We start from the raw sequence: 24582 nt of genomic DNA, 5'->3' as shown, positions 1-24582 counted from the left end.
GAGTGGGCATTGTGAATTACACAAGCTTCCTCCAACATCCCCAAAACATGCATGTTAGTCTAACTGGAGACTTCAAATTGTCCATAGATGTGAATGTGAGGATAAATGGTTGTGCCCTGCGACTGGCTGGTGACCAGTATTCCGCCGCTTGCCCAAAGTCAGCTGGGATAAGCTCAGGCTTAACGTGACCGTAATGAGGATATGGGATATCCTAAGATCTCATTTCTACGAGAGTCCAATATTTTGTAATTGATAAGTGTTTTGCGCAAGTGAGGCACTTGGATGACTGGCTGCACCATCGTGTATCAGCCAAAAGAGAGCGCCATAAATGAGAAAAAGTGAAACGCCTTCTCGGCTGTCTCCCACAGCACCTTTAAAGTGAAATGATAGAAGGCACCCATCTTTGGGTGCATGAAGAGTGTACCGATGATGTAAGATTCAATAGCCGCCACCACGAAGAACTTGAGAATGTGGCGTGTACATGTTGTCTTGTTTTTTTCTGTATGGTAAGAATTGAAGAAAACATAGAGTCAGCTAAAGTCACCGAATAGAAAATCAAGTCAAGTCTAATATGGTGTTACCCACTTTTTGACAAGTGCCTGGATTGAGGGAGTGGATATCAATGTGGAAAGTTTTGAGGGGGCAGAGGTCTCTTTGCAGTGCTCACACAAATTTGCATCCCAGTTGAGTAAAGACTTGTGCAGACATCCATGCAGGAGCAAACAGGATGTACTGGCTCGAGTACAATTTGGAGAAAGAGCCACATCAAGTAAGCGCCCTCTGGAGGACACAGAGAATGGAGTCTTCAATATGACCTTCAAGAAACAGACTGATAGAGCTCAATTAATCTCAGTTAAGGTATGTTTTAACACCCTGTACAACGCTGAAAGCTTACTTTGTGTCAGACCATTTCTGCTTTGTCTCTTTCAGTGGTTATCTTAACTTCTCCCACCTGTAGGCACTAAATGAATCAGACATCAGGGAAGTAGTAACAAAAGGGAAGTGGGATTAATAATGGTATTTTCAGTCACAGCGCTCAACCTCACTCTCACAACTGCCCGATCTGACAAAAACAACTCAATCATATTTAAGTGGCAGAAAACAATACACAGAGCGATTCGAATTTTGCGACTTCATTCTATCATGTTTTTTCTAAAACATATAAATTAATAAATGCTTAGTGCCTATTATTAATGAAAAATATGCATATTTAATCAAATCGTACGTATTTCTTCCAAAATTAAGCATTTTCAAGCATAAAAATGGCTAAATGAACTAAAATACAAATATGAGGCATTCAGAAGACGCATTTAAAGACGTTCTGATAATATGTAGCATTCTACACTAGTCACTAGGTGTCAACAGTGAGATGCAGTCAGGGGAGGAAGGTGAGGCAGAGAGGTTACATAAAACAATATGAATATTGGCCCATTGTCCTGTATTCTAAATGTATTTTCTGTGAATCCAATCCAAAAGTAAAAATCACGGAATTTGCATATTTCCCGATTAAGTGAGGCTTGTGCCTTGTTTATTACATCGTTTTCACTCAGTGAGCTATTCTTGTCTGGTTTTATCAACCCGCCAAAAAAAAAATCTCAGGTGCGTTCCTGTGTGGACAGGGCCTAAAAGGAGGTGCTGATGGAAGGCAGCTGTGCTCATCGAGTAACAACGCCCGACTCAGGAGAACTAGCATCTGAGAGACACAAAACAGAAGAAGCAGAAACAATAGAAAAAAGAGATCCACTAATAATACTTAAAATAAGAAAAGGCAAACAGAGATTTATATTTATACACCTGAAACATAATCAGCCATGCAGCAACTATCCAATGGGACGCTCATACATATTAAAATCCAGGTGGTGACCAATGTTAAGTGGCAAAAGGTTTCTGACTTTGACTTCTGCTGGTTTGAATTGCAGTTTTGTTTTTTTCAAGCACAGGCATTTTTCAAAGGTTTTTATTGTCATTCAAACATTTACTCAATGTTCCCGTACCCAAGAAGAGCAACGTGACCTGCTTGAATGACTATCGCCCTATAGCACTCACTCCTATTGTTATGAAGTGCTTTGAAAGAATAGTCATGACCCACATCAAAAAGAGCATCCCGGCCACTGTGGACCCTCTACAGTTTGCATATCGCCAGAACCGGTCCACGGATGATGCAGTCAACACTGCCATCCACACAGCCCTTTCTCACCTACAGGGCCAGGACACATATGTCAGAATGCTATTTATAGACTATAGCTCTGCATTTAACACAGTCAGCCCCCACAAACTCACAGATAAGCTCCTCACACTTGGCTTGTCACCCCCCCTCTGTAACTGGGTGTTTAACATTCTAACAGGCAGGCCCCAGTCAGTCAGAGTCCACAATCGCACATCCAGCTCAAGAATTGTGAGCACTGGGACCCCACAGGGGTGTGTGCTGAGTCCGCTCCTCTACACGCTCTTCACCTACGATTGCGTGGCCTCCCAGAACAACACCAGCATCATTAAATTTGCGGATGACACTACAGTCATCGGACTGATCACTGGTGGTGTTGAAACGTCATACAGAAGAGAGGTGGCGGACCTCATAGCTTGGTGTCGTGATAACAATCTCCTTCTCAATACAGATAAGACTAAAGAGATGATCATTGACCCAAGAACAAAGGAAAAGGAGCCACATAGACCCCTGTTTATTGATGAGACTGAGGTAGAGAGGGTGAAAACCTTCAAGTTCCTTGGCAAACACATCAGCGAGGACCTCACCTGGTCTCACAACACCCAACAAGTTATCAAGAACTCCCAAAAGAGACTGTACTTCCTGAGAAGACTGAGGAAATTTGGCATGTCCACCACAATCCTGAGTTGCTTCTACAGATGCACTATCAAAAGTGTCCTTACCGCCTCCATCACTGTTTGGTACGGTAACTGTACAACACGTGATAGGAAGGCACTCCAGCGGGTGATTAAGACCTCACAGAACATTGTTGGGGCAGCCCTGCCCTCACTGCAAGACATATTTATAAATCTCGCGTCCTACGAAGAACACACAACCTCATCAAGGACAGCACACATCCACAACACTCATTATTCACACTCCTACCGTCAGGCAGACGCTACAGGAGTTTGAAGTCCAGGACCAGACTGGCAAACAGCTTTTACCCACAGGCCATCAGGCTTCTCAACGAAGCACTCACACACGCCGCACACAACACACACACACACTCATAACACTATTTATTTATTTATTTATTTATTTATTTATTTATTTATTTATTTATTTATTCATTCATTCATTCATTCATTGGTATTCATGCCTCTGCTGTTCTTGTTGCTTCATTTATTGGTATTAATGTTTCTTCTGTTCTTATTCATTTTCTTGTGTTTTCTTTCTTTTTTGGGAGAATGAACAGAACAAGAATTTCATTGCATAGTATAACTACCTGTTTTACTGTGCATATGACCATAAAACTCTTGAATCTTGAATCTTGAATCAATTATTTTTCTATGATAATCCCAGTACCTGCAGGTGTGTGCAGACGTGTGTGCATCTATCTATCTAGATTTCTCAGACTGGCTATTTAAAACATTGCCAAATTTCTGGGTATCTGGGTTTCTGGGTATCCTTAAGCCTGGCATACACTGTGCAAAACAGGTCGTTTGGCATCATAGGCGTGCAGTGTATAGGGGGAAACGAGGAGCGATTATATAGGGCCGTAAGACGAATGGTTGAATGCCTGGTGTGGTTTGAAATTTGGCCGCCTGCGACAGTCATATCGCAGAGGTGAAGCAGAGTTTGACTGGTTTTCCCAATCCCAGAGCCTTTCCTGCTCTTGGCACCAGTGCAAAATGGACGACCAGCTTTCTAAACTCATGTTATGGAGGTTTATATGTGACCATGCATCTTCCTTTGAGTTCTTTGCACAGATGAAGTCACACGCAGTTACCGGTACAAGAATTTCACTTTCAGAGCAGGGTCGCTCCTGAAAGAGGAAACTGCAGAAAGGCATGAACATAAAAGCATGCGACTTAACACTGTCTTTAAGCCCAGGTTGTTTCTTTGTTGTGCAGCAAGGTAGCACCTCAGCATGTTGACTGAAGGCACACAGTCAATGATGGGAGCATCTCTGATCCTATGGAGAACAACAATACTCCTCACGCTACAAATTCAAGGTGGGCTGCATGTTATGCGTGTTTGTTTTTAAAGTTCATTCACCATTTAAACTGCTCATCAAAAACACAATAACCGGACAATTAACACTGTTTTTTTTTTCAGGGACAGCGCTATTCAGTATGAAAACCATTGCTTTATTTGAGGGGCAGAGCCTTGAATTTAGATGCAACTATCAAGATGGCAGTCAAATGAATGCAAAGTACTTCTGCTCATTTAATGACAAAATGCCATTCAAACACCTGATACGGGCGAAAGAGCACGTCAAGTGGGTGCAAGAAGGAAGATTCTCTCTTTCCGACAACACCAGCGGAGCTTTTTTCATCGTCAGGGTGGATGTAGTCTTCACTCAGGACAGTGGGTTTTACTGGTGTGGGGTGGAGGATTGCTTCCTCTCAAACCATGGCGATGTCATACAACTAGATGTGTCCAAAGGTAAAGTATACAGTCTCATTTTACATTCATATTATATCCACTTCTCAGGTGTTTTATATTGTAGGATAGTGTAGGACGCCAGCCACTTCCGTGGGCTACCGCGCAGCTGTGATCCAGCCATCAAAACACCTTTGTGTGTAATTATATGTATTTGCACATTTTTTGTGCAACCTTTCATGGTTTTGGTATTTGTCTTTTCTAGTAAATGAAGTACCAGTCACTCCACGTAACATCATTATGGACAGTAAGTATTACGTGTAAAATAAGACACAACAGAGCTGTTCTAATCTTAGGACACATGCCGGAATCAGTGTATTCGGCAGATTTTTTTAGTGTGACAAATGTGATTCAAGTATTTATTGACACTTCACTATAATGCAGTCTATGCACTTGGATCAAGTTGGTGACCAAACAGGAATACATGATGAGTTCTCTTTCTGTCTTCAGAGCGTAACCTGATGTTGTTTGCGGCTGCAGTGGTGTGCACCGCTGCCCTGTTATGCGTGTGTCTCTACACACTTGTGTTGCTACTCACTTTGAAACAACAGAGGACTCGCCCACGTCAGAATAGAAAGGTTTGCTCACATTAAAACACAGAAATTGTGATGGTCAACTATAAAAAATGCACTCATCCCACAGATCTCATGTGACTATGAGACCATGATGCCTGCCGTGATGAGTGAAGCTGAGGGCCACAGCAGGGGTTCGAGTCTGGAGTATAACACTCATCCTGATGCACCAACAGACACTACGGGGCGACATCGGGACTCTGCAGGCAGCCTCAAGCGCAGTGAATACCTCTATTTAGATCTCAGCCATTTGGAGGAGCATGTCTATTATAACCTCAGAGGAAAAAACAGTCCAAAGGAGCAACGTCTGGTGACTGACTGTTGATACGTCAATTAAAGTCCAGCATGATTACATCTCCAGCCCTCTTTTCCACCATGCATTTTTCATTGTGCTCATTGTGGTCAGTTCCATTGATGGCAAGAGATTTTTCCCATTTCCGTGTAACTCATTTGCGGTTTGTTGATTGTTGACCGCCCCCACACCCCCATCCCTCACACATTCTCACACCCAGTTTTTCTTTACAAAAACATTTTTTGTAACAATGGTTGTTCCGTTTTGACTTGGTTCCTCTTTGCTGTTATTGCACTGTCACATCTAGATGGCTCTAATAATGTTACAAAAATGTATTTAGACAATCATAAACAGGTCTTCTATGCCATAACTGCAAAAATATTCCATTTAAAAATAAGAAATCCTACTTCGTGGAAATTCACTTATTGCAGTCGGGTAATAAATGAGCGTTTACTGTTTTTATAAATCAAATATTTTTGTAGTTAGAGCAGAGAAAACCTATATCAATATCAGAGACATAATAAGAGAAAATAAGACATTTCATTCGTAAATAAGACTTGGGCTTGTGTGTGCTGCTGTAAATGTGTTCAGGTGCTAAGAGAGATGAGTGGGGAGCCTTCAGGAAGTGACACTGTGGGTTCAGAGTTGAGTTTTAGCTTGGCGAGGCTTATGGCTGAAACAGTAGCCCGTGTTTGGGTTTACTGAACCTGTCAAACCTGCAATAAAAGCCTGCTAACATTACAGTAACACTATAACACCCAGTGACCAGTGTAGTGTACTATATATCATCACAATGTCTTTGAATGTCTTTCTGAATGCCTTATATTTGTGCTTTTAATTCATTTAGCCATTTTTAAAGCTTGAAAAATGCTTTAAAGATGTAAAGTTGTCTTATTTTTGGAGTAATAATAGGCTGTATTCAACCACAAAACAGCATGGTTTATTAATCAAGATATTTTTTGAAAAACCATAATAGAGTGACGCTGTGAATTACTGTAGTTTACAGTTCAAAGCAACATAATTTCACTTTACTTCGCAGAACTAATCTTCTGTCTTTCAGCCATTGTTGATCATATGTGTCGATAATCAATCTCACTGCAATAACAAACAAAACACAAAATTAGGCGAGAAGGTCATTTCAATTTCAACTATAATCTTTTTTTTATTACCATGTGGGAGGAGGGGTGTCTGTGGATTATTCATTTGCCCATTAGTTTTCCATGTGAGACATGTCCTTCTCATGTGCCTGGGTGGTTTGTAGATGTGGACGGAGGAAGTGCAGTAAGAACAAAGAGGAACCAAACAAGGACGAAACAACAACTCTTGAAAAAAAAGTAGAAAAGAATAGCGAACCCGTGAGAGCATGGAGGTATTTTTCCTCCTCGTGGCATTTCTTATGAGAGGTAAGGAATGGAGATCAATACTGCTCTTTATATTTATCTGTTGACTTTCCTTAGTGTTGCCGCTAATTAAAAAAACAGCCTATAATATAAGTTATATTAGACAAGTTTCTGCTGCCTTTGTGTTTGTGCAGGGCTGTCATACGTGGAGGCTGAAGCGATGTCGATCACAGGAGTGTCTGGGCAGAACATTACAATCACATGCTCTCTCAACAAAGCACCTGACAATGTCAAATATTTCTGCAAAGGACGTTGCAGGTATGAGGATGTCCTCATAAGTAGCGGTACAGGCAAGTGGAATACAAAAAAATACAGGATAAGGGATGAAGGAAGCAGATTTTATGTTACAATCTTTCACCTGAAAAAGGAGGATGCCGGTATCTACGCGTGTGGTGTCGAAAAGTTTTGGACTGATCCATTAGAAAAAGTCATCCTCACTGTCAGAGAAGGTGAGTGAATACACTCACGCTCCTTTTTATTAGGTACACATACACATCCTAATGTGCTCGAGTAACATTTTTTGTAACATTGCCAGAGGTGTGTTAATGTGGTTGTAGCTTCCACTGGTGTACAGCAAAGGTGCGAATCATGGACTACCTTACTATACAATATTACAGCAATATTTTGCCAGTGCTATTGATAATACCACAACACAGCCGTTACGCACTAATCGATGTATTTGGAAGAAAATAACCTATGATGTAGCACAATGTCTGAATAAAAATTAAAGAAACACATCAGATATGAAAGACAAATACAATTATATACAGTAAAAATGTGAAAATATCCTTTTCTGATGAAAACACATTTCTTAGAACAATTTATATTTAAAAAAAAGCTTGTTTTATGACATTGCGTGTTACGACGTTATAAACGCGAAACCATAAATTATTAATACTGTAAAAAAAGCAAAAGACAACTAGTATGATATGATTTTATTTTCGTATTGTAACTGTAGTGTTTTAGTCATTGTAACTGTATCATGTGAAAATGTTGAAAGGACACTAAACCATTAACTCTGACTGAAAAAATATGTAAAGCATAAATATTGTTTAAATTGCAACATCAGTGTCCTTCATGATGCAAGTTGAACTGTGGGCGCTAAAAAATGTGCATGTTGACATTTAAAACATTGACTTCTGCAGGTCACATGATGAGCGGGATGTCATTATACACGTCGGTAGAAAGTATCACTTAAGTGCTTCGTAAAAGCAAACCATCAGTGAATCGCAATGGTATATTTATTGTTTTCTAGATTTAAGTTATGACACACCACCCCATGTTTGCTATATGTTATATAGACAAAGTTCATAGACAGTTAAACAATTGTTCTGAACCGTTTACAATGGCATCTCTGTTTTCTCCACCAAATGCACGGATTCAAATAATGTAAATAAAACCTCCAATATTAACATTAGTTTATCTGACGTGACCCAAGCTGAACAAACGGCCAACGTGTTGACAACTTACAGAGGCAGATGAACACGAGAACCTTGCCATTTTACGATGGCGTATTAGGGCCACATTGAAACAAAAAATCGGAGATTTCAAGAATAAAGTCGGAAATTTGCGGGGTAACGTTACGAGAATAACGTAACGAAACGTAACGTAACGAAAAAAAGTCGTGAATCTACGAGAAAAAAAAGTCATAATATTACGAGAATAAAGTCGTAAATGTACGAGGAAAAAAGTCATAATATTACGACAATAAAGTTGTAAATTGAATAGTAATAAATTTGATTTACCACGTTGCAGCAAAACACAGTTAACAGATTAGCATGTCTAGCCCTTTCATTACCCCGCCCCCTCTACATGCCTAAGGCCAAAGGTTACATAAGTACCCCCTTTTCATAGCTGTCTCATGCAAAGCCTGTTACGACAGAGAATTAGGGCCCCATTGAAAAAAAATAAATATAAGAGTTTGACAATAAAGTCGTAAATTTAGGAGAAAAAACTCGTAACTTTATGTGACAGTCATTGCCTTGCACAGCTATGAAATGGGGGACTTATGTGATCTTTGGCCTTGGGTGGAGGGGGCAGCAATAAATAAATAAATAAACGGCCGTCCATCAGCCCATTTTTGGCTGGCCCAGCGGGAAAACTCCCGGTACTTCCGATGGCCAATCCACCCCTGCAGTGGGAGAATAATATAGAGTCATACATAGGCGCAGTAATACGTAATACGCTTGCTGAAAGAACCTCCATTGTTTCCTAAGTGTGAGGCAGACTATTCTGGGGGAAGCACAAGAAAGAAAAGGAAAGTGAAGTGAAATTAGACATCATAAAACACTCAGTGAAGGGCCTTTCCAGCAGCAATTTGGTTTTGGTTTGGTTTGGTTAGGTTTAATTTGATTTGAGCATACATGCAGTTTACAATGGAAAACATCTCATGAATCATTTGACAGGTCCACAAGTCCAAAAAGAGTAGGAAGAAGCAAAGCTTATTTAATCCATTCCACATCTTGTGCAGTACATATTATTCACTTCCTGTATTCCATGGAATATTATTCCATATAATAATCAGTGTAATAAATAAATAAGAATAAATAAAAACAAGCACGAAAGAACGATTAATATAATAATCAATAATAATAATAAATAAATAAGATAAAGACCAGCATAAAGCAAGTTCAAGTCTCTTCTGCCTTGTATTTAGCAAACATCAACTGCTTGTATTGTTTTTTGAATTTGCTCATCTTGGTGCATTGTTTGAGTTCCTTGCTCAATCCATTCCATAGTTTAATTCCGCATACTGAAATGCTGTGGGTTTTTAGTGTTGTTCTCGCGCGTAAGTGTTTCATGTTTGATTTTTCTCTTATAGAGAAATACTGAATGACATTTTGGGGTAACAAGTTATTGTTAACTTTATGCATTATTTTAGAATTATTTTAAAAATTTACTAAATCAGCAAATTTTAATATCTGTGATTTTCAAAATGAAGGGTTTGTATGTTGTCTATACTTGGCATTATGAATGATCCTCACTGATCTTTTTTGCAGTACATTGAGTGAGTGAAGATTGCTTTTATAATTATTACCCCTTATCTCCGCACAATAAGTTAGATATGGTAATACCAGAGAACAGTAAAGAGTGTGGAGAGATTTTTGATCAAGAACAAATTTTGCTTTATTCAATATTGAAGTATTTCTCTCCACCTTTTGTTGTATATTTTTGATATGAGATTTCCAACTCAATTTTTTCATCTATTATGATCGCCAGAAATTTATTTTCATTCACTCTTTCTATGTCCTCCCCGTCTATTTGTATTTGGTCGTACGTGTCCTTTCTGCTATTTCCAAATAGCATTATTTTAGTTTTACTGAAGCTCAAGGATAATCTGTTTTTATCAAATAATGTTATTCTTGAACATGTGAAAGAATCTGCTCCTATGAAATGGACAGTGATAACTAAACAGAGTAATGGTCTCATTATTGAGACTTCCTCCTCCCTACAGGTCTGTCTCTCCCTCCCTTGCAACGTCCCTTCCGGTGTGCAAGACAAGCATAAAAGTCAGGAGTTGTTCTTTTTTTAAATTACCGCTCCATTTAATTTAATTTAATCTTTTTATCACTGTATTTTATGTGTCCTTGATGTGTGATAGTGTGAGTATTAGTTGTTATCTTTGCTGTAATTTAGATATAAATTCAGACGTACACTAAAACTCAACTTACATCACAGCTGTCGGAACGGAACTCATTTGTAGATCAAGGCCCCCCTGTATTACTGTACATAAAACCTGTATTAGATAAAAAATGTAACACAAGCAACAGTTATCACTATACGCTGTATGTGTACATTTAATGCTTCAAAATATTTATTTTAAGTACAGATGGTCAAATCCAGTCTTGAGGATGTTGTGAGCTCTTCATCCAAATGTAATAAATCATGTTTTACTTGGTTATTTAGCCATGCAGTGTACACCTGCAGGCACATTAACATGTCCTACTCGTCACTGATGAATGTTGAACAGTGACAGTACTGATAACTGGTTGTCGGTACTGCATCAATGTCTGTATCGATACTGTACAATACATAACAATAATTTGATATTATGTCCCGCTGTTCAACTATACCGCATTGCACTCAGAGGGGTTTGAAGCAGCCTTCAATATGATGCAGAGCAGTTCTCCAGCACAGCAAGCTACAGCCACAATAATAAAGATAATGTTAAATGAAAAACTCTCTCACATGTCAATCAAACATGAGCAGTGCCGTATTATCATCGCAAAGGTCGAATATGTGAAACAGCTCTTTTATTGGATGATAATGTAAAGGCTTGGTGACTATGTTGTAGTACATGAGTAGCTCGGCAAGCATAGATAAAGATCTTTGTTCCCTTATTGCTCTCTCACAACAGTTTGTCTCAAATGTTTGTTGTGTTTCATGGCATTTTCAGTCAATAGAGAAAGGATAAAAGAAAGAGACTGAGATGTACACTGGTAATGACAAGCTAAATACTTCCTTCATGGCTACTTGTTTACAATTGTATTTCCTGTTTTTTAAGGAATCAAACCTAACACGAAATCAATAAACCCATCTGAACCAGTTCATCCAAATACTTCGTCATCTAGTAAGTCACTATTAGCTCGGCATTAACCATACAATCTGCCTGAAATATACTAAATTCTAAGATGTGCCTTTTTTTTTTTAATCTCTTTGCAGTGAAGCCATTGTATATCGGAGCAAGCCTCGGAGTAATTGTACTGGCCCTGGCATTAATCCTCCTCATATATTTCAGACACCAAAAAGGCCACATTCTGACTTCTTCTGGTATGAAAAAGAGACTCCATGCATTTCTTGTGAATACAGAAAGAAATAATCACAGTGATAATGTACAGTTGTGTGAATGCATGAATGTCAGATTGATTTGGGGCGCTAATGATTTATTTGAATCATTCTTAGTGGTTAGCATGTTGGTCACACAGATCTGTTTGCATCATCTGTGTGGAGTTTGCATGTTCTCCCTGTCCATGTATGGGTTTTCTGCGGGTACTCCTCCCACATTACGAAAATATGCATGTTAGTCTAATTAAAATTAATTGAGTGTGACTGACTGGCGACCAGTCCAAGGTGTACCCCGCCTCTCACTCGAATTGAATGAAACAACTTTTTTATTTTCTCTGTGATTGTTCTTGAGAGACCTTGACAAGGCTAAGCCCCATTAACTTCTAGTTAGTGATTATGATCGGATTTGCTGGTAGTTTGTCTATGGCAGCATAAAATGCACTCAGCACTCACTGCACAAAGTGGATGGAATCATTAAGAAGGGGAGCTACTTCCAAATTCGTCAAATCCACCTCGAACCAACCGCTACACAGTTTAAACTTAGACATAGTTGGGTGAAAAGGGATGTGGAGGCAAGGCATGGAGGACCCAAGTGCACGGAAGCAAAGAAGGCAACAACAGAATGCTGCTCAAATGCCCAAGTGCTAGGCAGCTCAGGATCCAAAAATACAAAGACAGAAAGTTCTGGTTTGTGAAGTCCAAAATACGCAGTAAACATAGAGCAGATAGAAGACTCACCACGAATGACAAATGACGGTCTAACAGGTGTCCCGTACACGACATTCTTCTTATACAGGTGTCAGAGGTGTCAGAAAAATTACCACAGAGATAACAGGCTTGTGGCGGCTAAGCGTTCATAGCGACGTCGCTTTTTGATCTTTTGATGTCGGCTCTTCCTAGAGACCGTTAGACCGTTGTGAGACAGGTTAGTTTTACCCTACTGATGATGTGCTGTTGCAATAGTAGTTCTTTTGTATACGACATTCTTACTTTACAGGACATAATGAATGTCTACATTCGTCGTGGACAGGACAGAAAACTGGAAACTAAATACAGACTAATTACACAACAAGGCACACGTGTGGTACACACAAGCGGGAGGAGAGAGCTGATTTGAGGAAACACTGGGGTCAGGGCAAGACGCAGGAGCCAACCACTCCACAAACCAGGCTACACAGACAGCACAAACCAGAACACAAACAACAGAATGTGACACAGGGGCGCCGTAAAAGGGGCCAAAGTTAGGACAATTCCAGCCCTGACTTACAGGGCCCCCAGTAAATAGGTAGCTGTGGTTAAAAAATATATACTGTATATACAGTATATAGTTGGAATATGATTAAAACAATTGCTTGTATTTGGTAGTAACAGTTAAAGATCTACATTGACCAAAAGTAATCTTGACTGACCACCTCCCCATAGCTAAATGAAATGGTTTGGTCCACTACTACCCTCACCGTGATTGTTTGTAGCTGCAGTTAATTGGCAGTTGCGGCAGAGCAGAGTGAAACAGTGCCGCCAGTGCCTAGTAAAATAAAGCCCGGGAGTTAAAAAAGGAAAGAGACAAAGATGAGAGAAGAAAGGCAAACGAAAAGGGTATGTGACCCGTTTTGTTGTAGCCTAGCCGGTCTGTGTGTGGTGGAAATTAACCTGTTAGCTTAACACTGATGTCCACAAAGAAATATGTGTGATGACAGAAATTCAAAGTAATGATTTTTCGACATGATTCCATTTCGGCTTTATTTTCATGTTGGCAGATTTAAAAGTCAATGTACTGTATATGCAAGGTTTTTTTTTCAATCTTTCAGAAATGTTTAAAATATTTTGGAATTTTACAATTAAAATTAGGCCGCACGGTGGTCTAGTGGTTAGGATGTTGGCCACACAGTAACAGTCTGGAGATCGGGAAGACCTGGGTTTGATTCTCCCTTGAAGAGTGGAGTTTCCATGTTCTCCCTGTGCGTGCGTGGGTTTTCTCCGAGTACTCCGGTTTCCTCCCACATTCCAAAAACATGCATGTTAGGTTAATTGGTGACTCTAAATTGTCCATAGGTATGAATGTGAGTGTGAATGGTTGTTTGTCTATATGTGCCCTGCGATTGGCTGGCGACCAGTCCAGGGTGTACCCCGCCTGTCGCCCAAAGTCATCTGGGATAGGCTCCAGCATAACCCAGCGACCAGAATGAGGAGAAGCGGCGAAAATGGATGGATGGATGGACAATTAAAATTACAGTGCGACTATAAAAGATGTCCTTTAGCACATTTCTGTTCTCTTGCATCAAAGAGTGAATTGCATACTACAGTATATGCAGACTTACATGGACAACTCTATCAATTCATCCTTCTTCTATCCCACTTATCCTTACGAGGCTCGCGGGAGTATGCTGGAGCCTATCCCAGCCGACTGCGGGCGAGAGGCGGGGTACACCTGGGATTGGTGCATGGACAACTCACTAGCAGTAAATATTCCAAATACAAATTCAAATTCAAATTCAAATTAGTAGAAGTGTATGTACAGTATATAGTTGAGCCTCTGTGCATCATTTTGACCCTGTGTACATTATAGAAAATCCTAAATAAATTTAAGCTTATGCACTGAATTGTTTCTTTTTAACCATTGAAGATGTAAGTTGTATAGTTATGAATGGTTCAAATAAATCCTTAAGGTCTCTACAATACTTATACTTTATAGTATGAGTATCACGTTTTGCAACATAAAATTATAAACGAGGGAAAGGCTTCTTGAGACGTCATCTGTACTTCTGTCAAGAAGGTGTCGGACGTTTCGCTCCTCATCCGCTTTGAGCTTTGTCAGCGAACTAACAAGTGCTGGTAGCCTAGGCCTTAAATACAGTAAGAGTGGGCGGAATTGGTGTGTCAACACCCTCCTCCTATGGTTCCTTACACTAAGACTAGGAGGAGTTGTGGTCTAATCCTCTCCTTCCATTAGCACCTCCAAACAAAGGGAAGTGTAGCTCCCTTTAGTTGGGTAAGAACGACTCTGATACTGGCTCGTTAGCATCTATTGTTCTGGCTCCGCCCAGGCTCCACCTCATTTGCGTGACTAAGATCTGTGGGTTTCGGTCTCAGTAACCTGCTGAACACATGGTCCAAATTAAACCTCAAAGCACCATTTTGATTCAAAGATGTGTTCTGTTGTTTGACAAAAATAGCTTCCTTTAGGCTACCAGCACTTGTTAGTTTGCCGACGAAGCTCTTCGGATGAGGAGCGAAACGTCCGACACCTTCTTCACAGAAGTACAGATGACGTCTCAAGAAGCCTTTCCCTCATTGGACAACTCCTGTACGACTGAGAGCCTACACAGACGCATAAAATTATAAAGCTATCAAGGCTTCATATGAAATAATTTTGTGATATGTTTGCCACAGGAGAGGCAAAGAAAAAAACCTATGCAACTGATACCACAGTTTCCGAAGAAAAACTAAAAACAGTTGCCCTCCCCTCATTTGCAGCTCCATGCCAGGATTCCAGCAATGTCATCATGAATCCTCCAGAGTGTCTCCACTATTCCACTATCAGCCACAGCAGCCACACAGACAACAGCCGTGTCTCTCCTCACCCTACAGATGTGACATACTCCTCTATTAGTCTTATTGCACCAGATGAATCAGCAGTCTACTGCAACGTGTGAACACTGTGCACTGCCAGCCGTGATGCAGTCTTGTTGAAGCCACAACTGTATTCCAACATTAATCAAATAACATGGAATGGCAGTTTGCATTAATTACCAGTTGACACCAGTCTGTTTCGTTCTCGTCTTCTTTTCTTCCGTTCCACTCTCTGAGTCACAGCAACACGGGAGTCACATCCTTATTCTAAAATACCATGCAAATGTCTTAGGTGTTTTAGGTGCTAAAATAGTGAGCATACTGTCAAAGCACACACACGAAGATAGAGAGAAGAAAACACGCTCGATCATCCTTGACTAAGAGCCTATTTTATTATGTAAAAATAAGGATCTCCTCTGGAAAATGCTAAAAAAGATGGAAATAACATTGGAAATCATCACTTACACCGTCACTGGTAATATTGTTTATTTTATCATTAGTTAATTAAGGATTTTTTAAAATTATTCTTGCATAAAGACAAAATGCTTTTTCTGTAATGCCATGATTATGTGTGTTCTTTTCTTTTTTCTCAGTCATTCTTGCATTATATACAGTGACAGGAAGTAAAAATGTCTGTCAGGCAGTCAGCGATGAATGTAAGTAAAATTAGACTGCATTAAGTTCCTTTTTTTTCGAGCTGTTCTGTTTTGTTAGTTGTGTTAGAGATATAAAATCTGATATGATTACATGATGCCGCACGGTGGCCCAGTGGTTAAGCATGTTGGCCACACAGTCAGGAGATGGGGATGATCTGGGTTCGAATATCCATTGGGCAACTCTGTGTGGAGTTTGCATGTTCTCCCCGTGCGTGCGTGGGTTTTCTCCGGGTACTCCGGTTTCCTCCCACATTCCAAAAACATGCATGTTAGGTTAATTGGCGACTCTAAATTGTCCATAGGTATGAATGTGAGTGTGAATGGTTGTTTGTCTACAGTATACAGGTCCTTCTCAAAAAATTAGCATATTGTGATAAAGTTAATTATTTTCTGTAATGTACTGATAAACATTAGACTTTCATATATTTTAGATTCATTACACACAACTGAAGTAGTTCAGGCCTTTTATTGTTTTAATATTGATGATTTTGGCAAAAAAAGTAAAGAAAAACCAAAAATCCCTATCTAAAAAAATTTGCATATTTCATCTGACCAATAAAAGAAAAGTGTTTTTAATACAAAAAAAAGTCAACCTTCAAATAATTATGTTCAGTTATGTACTCAATACTTGGTCGGGAATCCTTTTGCAGAAATGACTGCTTCAGTGCGGCGTGGCATGGAGGCAATCAGCCTGTGGCACTGCTGAGGTGTTATGGAGGTCCAGGATGCTTCGATAGCGGCCTTAAGCTCATCCACAGTGTTGGGTCTGGTGACTCTCAACTTCCTCTTCACAATATGCCACAGATTCTCTATGGGGTTCAGGTCAGGAGAGTTGGCAGGCCAATTGAGCACAGTAATACCATGGTCAGTAAACCATTCACCAGTGGTTTTGGCACTGTGAGCAGGTGCCAGGTCGTGAAAAATGAAATCTTCATCTCCATAAAGCTTTTCAGCAGATGGAAGCATGAAGTGCTCCAAAATCTTCTGATAGCTAGCTGCATTGACCCTGCCCTTGATAAAACATAGTGGACCAACACCAGCAGCTGACATGGCACCCCAGACCATCACTGACTGTGGGTACTTGACACTGGACTTCAGGCATTTTGGCTTTTCCTTCTCCCCAGTCTTCCTCTAGACTCAGGTACCTTGATTTCCGAATGACATGCAAAATTTGCTTTCATTCGAAAAAAGTACTTTGGACCACTGAGCAACAGTCCAGTGCTGCTTCTCTGTAGCCCAGGTCAGGCGCTTCTGTCGCTGTTTTTGGTTCAAAAGTGGCTTGACCTGGGGAATGCGGCACCTGTAGCCCATTTCCAGCACACGCCTGTGCACGGTGGCTGTGGATGTTTCTACCCCAGACTCAGTCCACTGCTTCCGCAGGTCCCCCAAGGTCTGGAATCGGCCCTTCTCCACAATATTTCTCAGGGTCCGGTCACCTCTTCTGGTTGTGCAGCGTTTTCTGCCACACTTTTTCCTTCCCACAGACTTCCCACTGAGGTGCCTTGATACAGCACTCTGAGAACAGCCTATTTGCTCAGAAATTTCTTTCTGTGTCTTACCCTCTTGCTTGGTGGTGTCAATGATGGCCTTCTGGACAGCAGTCAGGTCGGCAGTCTTACCCATGATTGCGGTTTTGAGTAATCAACCAGGCTGGGAGTTTTTAAAAGCCTCAGGAATCTTTTGCAGGTGTTTAGAGTTCATTCGTTGATTCAGATGATTAGGTTAATAGCTTGTTTAGAGTACCTTTTCATGATATGCTTATTTTTTGAGATAGGGATTTTTGGTTTTTCTTTTTTTTTTGCCAAAATTATCAATATTAAAACAATAAAAGGCCTGAACTACTTCAGTTGTGTGTAATGAATCTAAAATATATGAAAGTCTAATGTTTATCAGTACATTACAGAAAATAATGAACTTTATCACAATATGCTAATTTTTTGAGAAGGACCTGTATGTGCCCTGCGATTGGCTGGCGACCAGTCCAGGCTGTAGCCCGCCTCTCACCCGAAGTCAGCTGGGATAGGCTCCAGCACACCCGCGACCCTAGTGAGGATAAGCAGAATAGAAGATGGATGGATGGATTATATGATGTGCAATCTTTCGAAAGGATACTTTTAAAATATTGAATAATCTAATGCTTTTTTTTTTATCAACGATCCATTTTGAACAATGTACTGTATGTGCTTGATTGGGAAAGAAATAATGTTGGACTTTTTCGTCAAAAAATGACTTGATGAATTTCATCATATAAAATGATAAGCTATAAATGTCTAGAGTCAGGACCAAAATCTTAATCAGTGTTTCTTATACAGGGGGGGGATACTTATTTGATCCCTGAATTATTTGTGGGTTTATTTCAACACACAGAAACAGAATATGTTGAAATAAAGGTTATACATGAATTAGTATTTGATTGATTAAAATCAGTATTTCATCCCCTACTAACCAGCAGGAGATTGGTCGTGTGCCCATGAAGCACACAAATTAGTCATGCCCCTTTCAGCAAAAAGCTTGGTGAGAAAGAAACTGCTGGTGCAATGATGAAAAATGTAAAAAACACATGATGATAGTCACTCCTGAGCTCCATGCAAGAGATGGGATAAGGATGATTCTGAGAGAGGTGACCAATGGTTTCTCCACCAAGTACTAAAGGATCAGATACTTATTTCACTCAATCAAATTCAAATCATTTTATTACAATATATATATATATTTTATAAACTACTTTACAAATAAACTAGAGGGGATGAAATAGTTATTTCTCTCACTGTAAATATGGTCTGTAATTGTTGTACTGTAAGATCAGAGACATTTACTTTATCCTGATATTTAACATACACTGATTACAGGAGCAAGAGATTTAAAAAAAATGTCTTAAAAAGACAATTAAACTCAAACAGGCAGTTTATCCACATCTGTACAGTTCAAATCTCCACAGAAAGACGTTGACACTGTCATGATCGCCTGATGGCAAAGGCAAAACAACATTCTGTCTTTGAATGTGGCAGCATTGTTAAACTGCACAAGCAAGCCATATTGCAGTGCACCAATACTGTACTGCAGAGCTTGGCCGCAATAAGACAATATTTAAAACTTCTTAAAAGTCAAATAAGTGGAGTGGTAGTCCAAATAAATGTCACCTAAGCGAAGTCAGAAGACAGATGGACTTGTCTATGAAGACAGGATGATCTTCAAACCAAAGTAAGACCCTTATAATGCCCTGATGGGGCGGCATGGCTCAGGTGGTAGAGTGGTCGTCTCCCAAACTGAAGGTTGCAGTTTCGATCCTCCGTGATTGTGTCGAAGTGTCCTTGGGCAAGATACAGAACCACCAGTTGCTCCTGATGCTGCGTCATCAGTAGGTAGTAGTGTCAAAGCGCTTTGAGGTAGGAAAGTGCTATACAAGTGAAAGATCAAAGACCATTTATAACCGTAAGACGATAGCGGCACTTCAGGTCGTGCAGTGGTGCAGTCCTGGATATTGGGCGAGTAACAGTATATTCGATGATGGCTGGGTGTTTCAACAGGACATCACTAACATGGTTGTGGCAAACAATTGACAAAATATATTTTTTTCAGCCTGGGATAACATCAAACCACAAGTAATAAATGAAAGTGTCGGAAAACATGCTACAATCCAGTGTCCATACCCAGAAAGCCATGACGATGATGATAAATTCCTGTGCAAGGGGCAAAATCCTGTCAACTGTGAGAGGATGACACAAAAAAACAACCATAAAGTGTTGAGAACAAACAAAAGAAGAAACACTTTTTCAGTGTACATCAGTAACCTGAGCAAAAGCGACTCTGGAACATACTGGTGTCGCTCCAGTAGGACCTGGAAGCAAAGTGAAAACACCAAAGTTCAACTTCATGTTGGTAAGTGATCAGTGACATTTGTTTAAAATTTTGTCTATTGTTGCCCCCACAAAAAAAAGAGACAGGCACCCACTGGGAGGCGCTATAAGATTTCAGAGAAGGTGCAGCAGCTTGAGAAAAATCAAGAAAAACTTTTTTTTTCACCTACATAAATATGTTAGTTTCATCTTAAAGCTTGTTTCCTCAACAATGACGGAAATATTAATAAAAACGTAAAATACAATAATAGACAGATTTTAAAAAATGATTTCTAACACGACCGTCTTTTGCCACTTTCTAATGTCATTTCTAACTGAACTATACCCCTTCAATAAATACAAGGGGTGTCACGAGACACAGTTCACGAGACGAGACGATGCACGAGATTACGGGAACGAGACGAGAGTCGAATGAAAACATATTTAAAATATATGACAGTATACAGTATTGCAAAGTACTAATTTAATTTTTATTAGGTGACACTCTTCTGCATTATGTGTGTATGCTACCAGGCCGAGACAAAGAGACTATGACTGACAAAAGGGCTCACTCCGTTCACGCCGTTTTTCTATGGCTCAAACGTGCAATGGTGCTGAAACTCTCTTCCTACCTGTTTGGAGGCGAAAGATGAGAAAAACAGACACACATGGCAATATATTGGGGCCAGCAAAATTATCAAGTTAGTTTTCATTAATTGCGTGATTAATTAATTTATTTACTATAATGCAAGTCCTAGTGTCCACGAAATCTTTTCTGAATGCGAAATCTTGTCAAGTTTTAATCTTGCAACATCAACACACGACATCTGGTGACACCCCTAATATATACAATTTAATTTAACTTTAATTAACTTTAAATTTGACCAGGGTTTGAATAATTTTGTACTTAATTGTACATATAATACTTGAACACATACTGTATAGTTGGCTTCACACATCTGACTGAGACTTAGGGAAGTGAAAGCTTGTAAACCGTCTTTTCTTTTAAATGGAGCATGTTCAGTAGAAGCCAGATAAACAAACGAGATGATGAGTGCATGTGTCTATTTTGAATGCAGCCGAGAACACACACAAAAGTAAAAAATCAAGATATCCTACACTGACTGTGACAGTAGCGCCTGTGTGGAGACCAAAGTCATCTATGGCATCTTCAACGTCAACACAACCAAAACACGGTATTTTCAAAGGTATTATTTCTATTACTGCCAACACACAGCACATACAAACACACTGATCCTTACCTGTTGGTGCTTCTAGATATCACTGCAGCTGTGCTGGTGTGTCCCATATTGTTGGCGGTAGCTGCACTCACACTTGTGCTGCTTAGACACAAAATCACTTGGAAGCAAGGTGAGGACAAGTTATTTGCATTTAATAGAATAAAATAACAAGAAAGACACCCAATAAACACTTAGCACAAACAAAAAGTGAGTAATACGAATTTATCATATATTATAATACAATGTTTCCCTAGGTTTACAGCTTAGGGGTGTGGAATGGGGTTTTTGTTCTACGCCATGTGTGGCTGACGAACACAAACATGCTCAAACATATACACTCATGGCCAAAAGTTTTGAGAATGACACAAATATTAATTTCACAAAGTCTGCTGCCTGAGTTTTTATGATGACAATTTGCTTATACCCCAGAATGTTATGAAGAGTGATAAGATGAATAGCAAGGAATTGTAAAGTCCCTCTTTGTCATGAAAAAGCACTTAAGCCCCCCCCCAAAAAAAACATTTCCACTGCATTTCAGCCCTACCATAAAAGGACCAGCTGACATCATGTTCGTGATTCTCTGGTTAACATAGGTGAGAGGGTTGACAAGGACAAAAACTGGAGAGGACTCTGTCATCCTGATTGAGTGAGAATAACAGACTGGAAGCTTTAAAAGCAGGGTGGTGCTGCAAGGAAACACGTGCATTCATCATTGCTTTGCACAAAAAGGACTTCACAGGCAAGGATATTGCTGCTAGTAAGATTATACCTCCATCAACCATTTGTCACATCATTAAGAACTTAAAGGAGAGAGATTCAATTGTTGAGAAGAAGGCTTAAGGGCACCGAAGAAAGTCAAGCAAGCGTCAGGACTGTCTTTGAAGGTTGATTTAGCTGTGGGATTGGGGCACTACGCGTCCCAGCTCCCCAAAGACGGCTGCTTCCCAGGTGTAGACAAGAACTTTGCCCGCTCAACATCACACATGGTAGCTTCCCTTTGTAGGGCAGCCAGAGTGGGTGTCAACCTGTTGGGAGACTTTTCAGCAGCTGACCTCCAGGTGGCCATACATTCACCCCGTGGTTTGTGATCCACAAGCCCGCAAATACAACTGCATGGCTCTGCTCGTTCTACTCGGCATGTTTCAGGAGGTCCAAGCTCCCAAAGATCGGACGCCATGCTGCGCTCATTGCCTTTCCAAACTCGAACAAACCTGCTGAAGACCCAAAGTCCTATAGACCAATCTCACTGCTCTGCATCCCATTCAAGATCTTGGAGAGGTTGATCCATAGCCGTATCAAGCCAGTGGTGGACCCCCAATTCCCACGGGAACAGGCAGGCTTCCATCAGGGCCGGTCAACTTTGGACCAGGTGACACTCCTCACTTAGTGGGCCCACTCACAGTTTTGTAGCCATGAATAATGAATGGAACCAAAACATCCTCTGAGAACTTCTCCCAGTGATCCAAAAACAGTTTGTTGACAAACAATGCTTTTTTCAGTATGATGAAGCACCTTGTCATGAGGCAAAAGTGATAACTAACTGACTCAGGGAAAAAAACATCAACATTTTGGGTTCATGGCCAGGACTGGTCTCCAGCCAATCGCAGGGCAGCAATCACACCTATTATATATTAAATCCAGTCAAATGATCATGGTCTTGGTTCATTGTGTTGCAGGAGGATCATCAATGCAGGGGATCAATGCGGTTTGTGTGTTTTATGTTTTGGATTTATTTTCTTCTCAATTCTTTCTACAGCTATACACCTATCACCCAGTTTCTCTCTCCTCTATCTCCTCTACAGGCAGAGCCTGCTGATCACCACTATGAGGAGATACAGACGCAGCCCTTGTCAGGAAATTCCATGCTCAGTCCTCCAGCAGACCAGGTGCACTATTTCAGAATTAGTTTCCAACAGGACCCAAGGAGCATCTCAACCGAAGAAAACACACCACCTAACACTGATAACATTGGCTCATCCAGTGAATACTCATCTAGCAATAGGGTTCAGGTAAACATCCATCCAGACCCAAATACTATCTACTCGACTGTAAAAAAGACCAGGGAGCCGTGACATTACCATTCTTTCACTTTTGGATACTTTGAGTTTATCTTGAATTAAGGTCTTGCAATTCATTTTGCCAAGCTCTATGCAATTACATGTTTGCCTTCTAGGGATTTGTGTGCATTGTGAACCCAAGATATGAGTAGAATGTAGTCTTCCTGGTCAAGGATGTTATTTTAATGTTCGTTTATCTGCATTGTATCTCATGTCAAGCTATGTAAATGTTAAGACTAATATTCAGGCTATATAAATGTAAGCAAGAAATGTGGTTTCAAACTTTCCAAATATTAGTTATTGGATTGTTTGTCATGAGGAGCTGACGAACACGCACACGTGCATGTTCACGGCAGAACCGACTGTATCAGGATGGCTCCTCAATAGTTACCACTACTTTTCATAATAGAAAGACCCCCCAAAATCCACAAAGTTTACATAATGGTGTATCATTTAATTAGTGAAATTGCTCCTCCACACGTTATGGAGATAAGAAAATGCACAAATTCTTAAAATACATGAAAGATTTAAAATCTTGCCCAATAAACCTTTTACAGTACATTACAATACCTGTATGTATATTTTAAAGATTATTGCTATTTTAATTACTATTTACAATTTATTGACGATTATTATTACATTATACAAGTGTATATTTTAATGCAGTAGTCATCATCGTATTTTCAGTGGCTACATTGTCACGCGCTACGGTGACACCTGTCGCCTGTTGTAGTTTTGTGCTGCTTTCCATTATGTTGTATATTATTGCTGACCTCTCCTGTTTACTTGCTCAGACGGTGACACCTCATGAGCTGGGCGGAGCTACCGGATCCCTGCAGCTGTGTTCAATCAGCTACCTTTTTAGTCTCCTCACCTGCAGCCTGCCAGTGCTGGATTATTGTCAATGGTTGTGCTTCCAGACCATGTGCTTTTCTCCTGCTACCACTTACCTTATCCTCCTGTTGCAGTTCATGTGGCTACTCCAACCAGCTCTGTCGTCCTGCTGCACCAGATCTCCGTCCAGCTCATGTGGTAGTTCCAGTACCTTTTTGTTCAGTGCTGTCCTTGTTTTTGCCCACGGTGCCCTCTTAGTTTTTTGCACCGTCGCCTTGAGTTCCTGTTTTGTGCCTCCTTTGCTTGTGCATTAAATGTATTTTGAACTTTTGGACTTGTACCTGTTTCTGCGTCTCGGGATCCAAGTTACACGGCTCCCTGAGCATGACATACATTCCAGTATAATAAACGTGTCTTTTACTATGCGTGAGATCCATTTCAACTTGAGCTTGCTATCATGCATGGTTCCTCGTCCAATATATTATTGTTTCTTTTTTTTACCGCTTTATAGTTCGAGGAACGTTGCTTTCACTTCGTAGCTCATAACAATTGCGCATTGCACTTTAACAGCAGTATTTTTTGTACTTTGTGCAGCGTCTTCGCGACCTCTGGTGGCTAAACTGTAAACAGTTGTGTGAAATTTGAATAAATGTGAAATTGTGTGACGTCTTTCCTTCTCTTCTGCGTTTACACCAACACTTGATGCTTACAGAATTACGTTTGCTTTTTAGAAAAAAACCAAAACAAAAAA

At 40.2% G+C, this 24582-nt stretch overlaps 1 protein-coding gene across 1 annotated transcript; it reads left to right on the top strand.

Moving 5' to 3' along the window:
• Positions 1-4013: 4013 nt before the first annotated feature.
• On the top strand, positions 4014-16200 carry LOC129182729 (CMRF35-like molecule 8). The gene is made up of 9 exons (XM_054779180.1): positions 4014-4158; positions 4262-4591; positions 4794-4835; positions 5039-5166; positions 5231-5381; positions 6987-7301; positions 11357-11422; positions 11515-11622; positions 15112-16200. Exons 1-9 carry the CDS (start codon positions 4074-4076, stop codon positions 15288-15290), a joined length of 1404 nt encoding a protein of 467 aa, XP_054635155.1. The 5' UTR covers positions 4014-4073; the 3' UTR covers positions 15291-16200.
• The last annotated feature ends 8382 nt before the right edge of the window (positions 16201-24582 follow it).

This window comes from Dunckerocampus dactyliophorus, chromosome 6, assembly GCF_027744805.1.
Source record: "Dunckerocampus dactyliophorus isolate RoL2022-P2 chromosome 6, RoL_Ddac_1.1, whole genome shotgun sequence".
Classification (NCBI taxonomy): Eukaryota; Metazoa; Chordata; class Actinopteri; order Syngnathiformes; family Syngnathidae; genus Dunckerocampus; species Dunckerocampus dactyliophorus.
The sequence above is the reverse complement of the archived record's forward strand: the minus strand, read 5'-3'. Positions and strand labels throughout refer to the sequence as shown.

Excerpts from the sequence above, each read along its gene's own strand:
- LOC129182729 (XM_054779180.1), top strand. The coding sequence starts at position 4,074 with ATGTTGACTGAAGGCACACAGTCAATGATGGGAGCATCTCTGATCCTA. Across the intron at positions 4,592-4,793 it reads ACAACTAGATGTGTCCAAAG|TAAATGAAGTACCAGTCACT; the intron begins GTAAAGTATACA and ends TGTCTTTTCTAG. Across the intron at positions 5,167-5,230 it reads GCCCACGTCAGAATAGAAAG|ATCTCATGTGACTATGAGAC; the intron begins GTTTGCTCACAT and ends CTCATCCCACAG.